The sequence below is a fragment of the Apodemus sylvaticus genome, chromosome 21 (genome assembly GCF_947179515.1).
Source record: "Apodemus sylvaticus chromosome 21, mApoSyl1.1, whole genome shotgun sequence".
In the NCBI taxonomy this organism is placed as follows: domain Eukaryota; kingdom Metazoa; phylum Chordata; class Mammalia; order Rodentia; family Muridae; genus Apodemus; species Apodemus sylvaticus.
Genome location: NC_067492.1, coordinates 35,708,129 through 35,716,509, shown reverse-complemented (window position 1 = coordinate 35,716,509; position 8,381 = coordinate 35,708,129). Strand labels below are relative to the sequence as shown.

The 8,381-nt window shown below is 43.0% G+C and overlaps 1 protein-coding gene across 1 annotated transcript in view; it reads left to right on the top strand.

The window, feature by feature from the left end:
* The first annotated feature begins 205 nt into the window (after positions 1-205).
* Ccl22 (C-C motif chemokine ligand 22) overlaps positions 206-8,381 on the top strand; it is a 12,727-nt gene continuing 4,551 nt past the window's right edge. Inside the window, exons 1-2 of the mRNA XM_052167166.1 lie at positions 206-360; positions 7,587-7,710. Of these exons, the coding sequence (XP_052023126.1) occupies positions 288-360; positions 7,587-7,710 (197 nt within the window). The 5' untranslated portion in view covers positions 206-287. The remainder of the gene's footprint in view (positions 361-7,586; positions 7,711-8,381) is intronic.

Below are 8,381 nucleotides of genomic sequence, written 5' to 3'. Positions count from 1 at the left end.
CCACGACCCCTAGCGACATGGCTGAGGTCATAGAACAAACATCCGCTAAAGGGACTTTACAAGTCTCTGGAGACTTGCAGTTTGGAAGAGTGGCAGTCCCCTTTGAGTAGTTCCCCACCTTTGGATCCTCCCAGCGTGGGGGAAGTGGGACTTCATCTTTCACACATGAATGTCAGGCTCAGTAATGACTAAGAGATGGCTGAGCTAGTGGGTGGAGAGAGAGCTTAAGTATCAGACCTGCCTGTCCTCTGGCCATTACACACCTGACTAGGATACATACATACATCATGTCCACCCTGAAAGTCTCAGTCCTGGTGGTGCTCGTCCTTCTTGCTGTGGCGATTCAGATCTCTGATGCAGGTGAGGCTGGGGAGTAGGAGGGTGGACACTGGACAATCTGGGAAGAGTCCCAGAGTGAGTCTGCCATTGGCCCCTGTGGCGTTGGGCTAGCTCTGGAACTTCCCTGGGCTGGCTCTATTACAGGTGTACAAATTTATAAATGGGGTTGCTAGGAAGGCTTGGCTTTTAGGGTCTGCCAATTGATGTGGGGGTGGTGGTATTCAAGACCTGGGGAATCTTGCTGTCCAGACAGCTCAAATATAGGGTCCCTGGGAATGCATGGAGAATCTGCAAGGTACCAGACTTGAGTCAGGAAAGGTAAAGCCTCTCTTAAAAGCTGGCTCCGCCCCCGCAATACCCAAGGTTTGCTCTGGAGCCTGTGGTGGATACAAGATCCAGACCCCTCTTTCCTGTCGCTTTGGGCTGGGCAGGAGAGGGGTCCCAGTGGGGGATCAGGCAATTACAAGCAATCAGTTATTGCTCACAGTATCTGGGGAGCCTCCATGTAGCAAAGCCCTATGGAACTGGTGTTCTTCCACGGGCCTTGGAGATGACAGATGACCAGAATCAGTCAGAGACACAGTGGGACTTGAACCAGGTCTACATCATGGCTGTCACCTGCCTGAACCTTGATACTGACTGCTATGGTCTCAGCATGACCTCAGATGCTTGGCTTCCTCTCTCTGATGTAGCCTCACCGAGGCCCTGAGAAGAGGAAGATGTACCTCTAATGCTGTGCTGCCTCCATGGGGGTAGGTGGGTCTTCCACAGGGCTGAGCATTCCACAAGCTCCTGGGAAGCTTGTGCTATTGCCCACAGACTGACCCAAGGTGAGCATGAGAGTCTTTCTTGCTCAGAGCTGCAGGACCCATATAGAAGCCTGTTGCTGTTTAGTCTTTCTGAATCAACTTCCTGGAGCTAACTGTCCCAGAGCGTAGACACTAGGCCCTTAGTAACTATCTGGGTCCGCAGGACCTAGTTATTCGTAGACCCGAGGAGGACCCAAGCCTGTAAGAGAGAAATGAGCAGGAGAGAGGGGCGAGACCAAGCATCAGGAGTTCATGTCTAGGTCTGTTTATTAATGGGAATAAGGCCTAGTTTTAAGCACATCGTAAGAAAAAAAAATAATGAGGGGCTGGAGAAGAATGATTTAGGGCACAGAAGAAAGGGAGGACATCTGGTGTGGATGCTGGCAACAGGCTGGTGGCAGCTTGAGGCATCTTATGGCCTTTTTGGAATGCTGGTTCTTCTCTAACAACCTCAGGTGTTTAAGATAAGAACCAGTTAGTTCCCACAATCATCCTTGTAAAAGAGGCTTCTAACAAGGGGTCAGCAAAAGGGGATTCTCAAGGTGGGGACTGTTGAGGGCCTGGTCTCCTACAGTTCCCCCTCTTATCTTTATTAAAGTTGGGGAGCTATGGAAAGAGGGTCGGTGGAGAGCCTGTTTTAATCTATGTGGTTTTGCCCCCATGTCCAGCACCCCAGTAACTAGGCCTTTTTAGGTCCTAGTAGAGCAGGGCCTCTGTCTTAGGCCATGTGAGTTGCAACCACTCTTGGCCTCTCGTCCCACTCTAATGACTTAATCAGGCCCTTGGTGGTCATGATGGGCATCCAGGTAGTGGACTCATAATAATCCCGTCATGGAGTCACCCTGCAGCCAATGGGCGGTGTGCACCTGGCTCGTGGCACCACAATATTGCCGTCACTAACAACTCCACAGCTTATGGCCCTCAGCTACTATTAGGAGCCGGAGGGGAAATACAGAAGGTAGGGAGGTGCTTTTAAGAGAAGGAGCACAGGTGGTGTCCTGACCAATTCCTTTAGGAGGAACAGGACAAGGTACCAACACAGAATTAGGTCCCATTGGGACTGGCTGGGCATGATATAAAGGCTCTTTAAGGAGCTTAATGGAGAAAATAATACCTGCATCAAAGCCAAGTACATAAAGGTGAAGATCCCATTCATAGCCTATTTGCCAATGATTGGGAGATTTTGCATGGGTGGTGAAGGTAATTTGTAGAGGTGTGCACCATCCCTTTGTAGAAGGATTAGAGGCCTGGCTGGACTCATCATATTTTTGAGAACTAGCTGAGGGTGTAATGCTATATTTTACTTGGATGTAATCCCATGACAAGAAGTCCAGAGGCTCTCCCAAGGGTCCCAAACAATCAAAGTAAATCCTGTGAATGTCTTAAAGAAAATAATTGGCAGGCCACATTCTATCTGGTCTCCACTTGAAATCTGTAAAATTTAAATATATGACCTTTTGACACCCTGAAGGGGGAAGCAGTAGCCCATATCTCCCCTTTGATCTGTTTATAATTTGTTTAATTTTCAGCTAAATAAAATTGCCATGCAAAGAGGGATGTTGAGTCCGTAGTTGTCTGTGGTGTCAGCATTAGTAAGAGGCATCCAAAGGTGTTGAGGGCTGTAGCCATTTTCAATGATTATAATCAGCATCATTCTTTGTCTCAGCATTAGCATACTCTGGCAGCTAGCATGTTCCTTCGGCATCCTGCAGAAAAAACACAAACATGCCCTCCTCTCTACACTCAGAGAGATCCCTAGCATTAAAATTTAAAAATTTTTGTGGTATATAGAGATGTGATTCTCCCCTCTTTTATTATAAAAGTATTGCTGTAAAGTTCTATGAGCCTGTTTCATAATATCTTGCCTCTGCAAATTATGAGGAATCTCAGTAATATGACTAATATCAAATTGTTAATAAAACATCTCAAATGACTGACTATAATAATCAGTTATAATATTTGTCTTAATCTGATTTGGAACATTTAGTATAAAAAATAACATATGTCATGACTAGTTTTATTTTATATTTTGTTTCTTATGTTAAGACAGTTATAACTAGAAAGCTGGAAAATCTGTCAATAGTCATATGTATATTTTTGATTAGTTTTTTTAATTGTATTTATATAAATAATTGTAAAAGTTAAGAATTAGTAGCATTAAAAAGAAACAATTTCAAGCAATTGTAATCCATGAGCTATATATGTATATTATTAATATATAAATCAAAAGTTTGATTTTTAACATTTTAAAAAGAATAGCTATAGCACCTAATTCAATTATCTGTGCTGAAGCAAGGGGACACTCAAAAGAATAAACATGTGATCTAATTATATGAGCTTACTCCCATAGTAGATGCATTTTTATAGGATGCATGTATAAACCTATAACAATATAAAAACATGTATAGAGGCAAATTTTTAACAATTTATCTTTTAGATAAAAATTATTAATTTTGTTGAAAAAGGCTTGTCATGTAATACATTAACAATTAACAATAATCAATTTGATTGTTGTTTAAAATGAACAAACATTTCATCATGCTCTTAAAACATTTTTTAAAATATTTTTATGATTTTATTTTGTAACATTTTATTATTACACCAAATCTTTATTGGAGGATGTCAAAACCTTATTTGGAGAGATTTTATATTAATGTTCTCTTTGTTAAGGAATGGAAGTGAACATATATCATAAACTGTTGACAAATACTTATGGTAGCTTTCTCCAAGTTATATCTCTCAGTATTTATTTTGCATCTGTCTTGAGAACATCAGAGGCTTAAATGACAAACTTAAAGCAGTGTCTTAGCCGAAAATTTACCTTAACACCTTTTGAAAATCATTTTCTTAAAAATTTTAAAAGCCCATTGTTAAGAGCAAGCCATTTCTTCAGGAAGAACTTTCTAATGAAATTATTTTATTGGATTTTTTTAAAGTTAGCTTATGCTCTTTTAAAGTCAGAAGTGCTTTTATAATTATCAATATTCACAAAGCAAAAGACAACCCTTTAAATCTAATAGTTTTGTATGTAGTAGGCAGGCCAAATTTTAATGCCTTTATAATTTCTACATAGCCTTATTACCTCTTACAGATCTAAGTTTGAACTTTATTTTGAACCACATCTGTATGAATCTGTTAAAAATGTTCTTTTGGCCAGAAACTAAGTGAGGCCTGCAAGACAAAACTGCATCTCTCAAGCCTCTGCAGCTTTGAGCAGCTTTGAGGCAGCTCTGAGCTTTGTATAACTCAAATGTAAACCTCCTGATCTGAGTTTGTTATCTCTAAGGCCAGACCTACACCCACTGGTCCTGCAAGGAGTAGCCTGTAACCAGACCCCCACTGTATGAAGGTCAAATAACAAAAGGAACGTTTAATATCAAAGTATAACTACAATTTTTGAAAGCAAAACCCAGTTTTAAACAATCCTTTCTCCTTAAAATTAATGGCAAACACATTATTTTCATATTGCAAAGTTTGTCCATCATCTTGTGTTTGAATGTATGACAGTGTAACTTATTGAAGAGATATTATTTTAAATCTTATTTTTTTTATAAGTCTGATTTCTAGGATAAGAACCACATAAAGCATTATGCCAATTTAGAAATATCTCTGAGGTCTGTTTTTCTTTGGTTGTGTCATGTCATGTGTTGCTTAAGATAGCTTTAACCCTAAATTATCAGTTTTAAACTTACCTTTTGTTACCATAATTTTTTTAAATCATGTCCAATAATTTATGAGCCAATACTCTATAGTTAAGACATGTAAAACATTTATACCTTTAAGACTAATTAGAAATAAAAATGAAGCGATCATACAGATCTCATAAATTTAAACCAAATACATTTTTTTCCAGCTGTAATTTCAGGGGAATAAAGCACTTTGAACCCAATCATCATCATGATAGAAACTTTTCTAAGAGAATTAACCATTTCCACTTGTCTGGCTCCTGGTCCTTTAAGAAGCAGCTTTTTCTCCAGCTGTGTTTGACTTCTACTAAAGAATGTGAGACACCTTAAATTAGCTTTCTTTGTGTAGATTGCAGACTGGCGGGACTGCCCACAGAACACTTTTTTACCATTTTTTTTCTTTTTCAACACAAAACATAAAAACAGCAATCATTCAGCCCATCAAAACAATAGACAACATGAATTGACACACATATGAACAAGTTTTGGTGCACCAAAGACAGACAACAGACAGAGAGGGAACTTGATGTCCCAAAGAGATCCAAATATCTTAACCAGAACTAAGGAGATCTCCAGTAGGTTTCAGAGAGAAAACAGGACCGTCTCCCATTTTCTTCTCCTCCCCAGGAGAGTTTTGAAATAGCTTTTAACCATTTTTTTTTTTTGATACCACATCTTGCACATGGAAAAACTGCTTTTCTGCAACCTGTTTTTTCTCTTGTTTAAGATTTAACTCCTTATTTTCTCCCTCAGAGAGCTCAGCTCTGGCCAGCTGGATAAATTCCTCAGGTGTCAGCCAGCCCTCAGCAGAAGATTCTAGGTGCCAAAGTGAAGGGAGCAGTCCACCCATAGGCTGTGACTGCGGACTTTAATTCTTCTAAAATTTTAAAGTCAAGGGGCTTGATTTGGCTCTGGCATTTTCTAGGCAGTTGTCTTTGAAATAAATCTTGAAGTTAGAGTGACCATTTGTCCTTCTAAGTCTCATAGCTCCTTTAAGAGTGCTACTGCATTCTGCAGCTTTTCTCCTCCAAGTTGGCTTTCTCCCCAGGGGTCTCTTAACTTAATGGCATATCAGCAGGGGGTGGGCGCATCGGGAGAGGAGAATAAAGAGAAGCCACGGGAGCAGCTGAGGAAGGTTTTGGAGAATTCTTTTTAGGGGAAAGCGAGGTCATTGAAGCTGCCCGAGAGAGAGAGAGAGAGAGAGAGAGAGAGAGAGAGAGAGAGAGAGAGAGAGAGAGAGAGAGAGAGAGAGAGAGAGAGAGAGAGGGCGGAGGCAATATTCAGCGATCCACAAAAGCTGCTGTCTGTCAGGGTCTTCTTCGCACTCTATTACATCACGAATGAGCCCCCAGTAAGAAAAAGCGGTGGTAGGGACAGCGTCAGGGCCCTGCCTGGTCAATTTTTCATTTAGTTGGGGCATGTCTGATCTATAAAAATAAAAAATTTATCAAATCCTTTTTTTTTTCAACTCGAACCCCTCTTTCCCTGAGAGAAGCTTTCAGGTCTCTAATGAAGACCCCTTCTTTAAACAATGGCCCATTTCATATGGGACGGAAATGAAAACTTACCGAAGGAAGCCTTCTCTCATGAGCCATGAAAACACTTCCTCCCAATGACTTTTTTGCTGCGGCAGCCTTCTCCTTGGGATTTCTGTTCAACGAAGGTCCGTACCTCGAGCACCATGTAGGGCGCCACTTATCCGGCCCGTGGGACCTAGTTAGTCATAGACCGGAGGAGGACCCAAGCCTGTAAGAGAGAAATGAGCCGGAGAGACAGGGGTGAGACCAAGGATCAGGAGCCTTGTGCAAACTGCCCTAAGAAGACAAACTCAGGCTGGTCATGGTGGCTCACACCTTTAATCCCAGCACTCAGGAGGCAGAGGAAGGTGGCTCTCCATGAGTTTGAGGCCAGCCTGGTTTGCATAGTGAGTTTCAGGACAGCCAGGAATGCGTGGTGAGACCCTGTGTCAAACAAAACAAAACAAAACAGACAGGCTCAGTGTTGCTATTCCTCTGCTCTGCTCACTAGTGGTCAGGGATGCGGGGAGCCAGCACCTCTCAGCTATTTGGCTGGACTCTTAGGAAGCAGCGAATATGGGAGCAGAGGCCCCACCACCAACCAGCCTGGACCCACCTGGCTGACTTTAGCCTCAGTGTCCAGGGCTGGCCTGGCACTTGCTTCAGGTGTCCCTAGGGGCACACTTGTTGGGTGTGTCTTAGTTCCTTTTCTAATTGCTGTGAGAAATGACTGACTTCTGGCAAGAATGACCTAGGGGAGAAAGATTGTGTTCGAGGCCTAGTTTTAAGCACCCCATAAGAAAAAAATAATGAGGGGGTGGAGAAGAATGATTTAGGGCATAGAAGAAAGGGAGGACATCTGGTGGGGTTGCTGGCGACAGGCTGGCGGCAGTTGGAGGCATCTTATGGCCTTTTTGGAATGCTGGTTCTTCTCTAACAACCTCAGGTGTTTATCTAAGATAAGAACCAGTTAGTTCCCACAATCATCATTGTAAAAGAGGCTTCTAACAAGGGGATTTTCGAGGTGGGGGCTGCTGAGGGCCTGGTTTCCCGCTGTTTGGTCTCCTACAAGTAACATCTCAGAGACTCCCCAGGCTGAGGTGCATGAGGCCTAGCAGATATCCATCAGTGTGGAAGAGAATCTTTTCTATAGGTCAGCTTGTGATCACGACTAATACTGAAGCTGGCCTCTCTGTGCTCCAGCTAATGTGCCCCCCTGGTTACCCCTCCTCTAGGTCCCTACGGTGCCAATGTGGGAGACAGTATCTGCTGCAACGACTACCTCCGTCGCCCTCTGCCAACGCGTTTAGTGAAGGGGTTCTCCTGGACCTCAAGATCCTGCCGCAAGCCTGGCGTTGTGTGAGTAGGAAGCTGGGGCTTCAGAATCTTGGAGGATGGGCCTGACAAGTGTGGCCCAAGGGTAGGCAAGATGTGTCAAACTCCAGCTCAAGAAGGCTTGACCAGATCCAATCCAGCCAGGCTTGGGTTTTCTGAATTCCAGAATGATGGTATTAATGATGGTATTATTCCATAGATATTATTGAACATCTGTGACATGACAGAGCTGAGGATGTAGGCTGAATAAATGGGTACCACCCCAGCCTGGCAGGGACATGTGGACAGTACCTAGCCACAAGCTATTGATGATGAGAAACAGTGTAGTTGTAGGGGTACAAACAATATGCTTAGAGCCACTCCCTGCCAAGACATTCTGGGTCCTCCCCGTGCCCTGGAATTCATCAAGGTAGCCATTTTAATCAGAGACATACTATTGAGAGCTGACACTCACAGATGGCTGTCCATGTGCCCAGGCCATTCTGAATCCTATCCATGTGACTCATTCAGTCTTTTAAGCAGTTCTACAAGGAGGTTACCCCCATTTCACAGGTTAGACCCAGGCTGAGGTAAGGGAAGGGAATCTAGGCCTAGCAAAGGAAGGGGATCTAGGCTCAGCAAAGAAAAAGGGACCCAGGTTCAGGAGAGGGAAAAGGACTCAGGCTTAGCAAAGGGATCACAGCCTAGACTCAGCA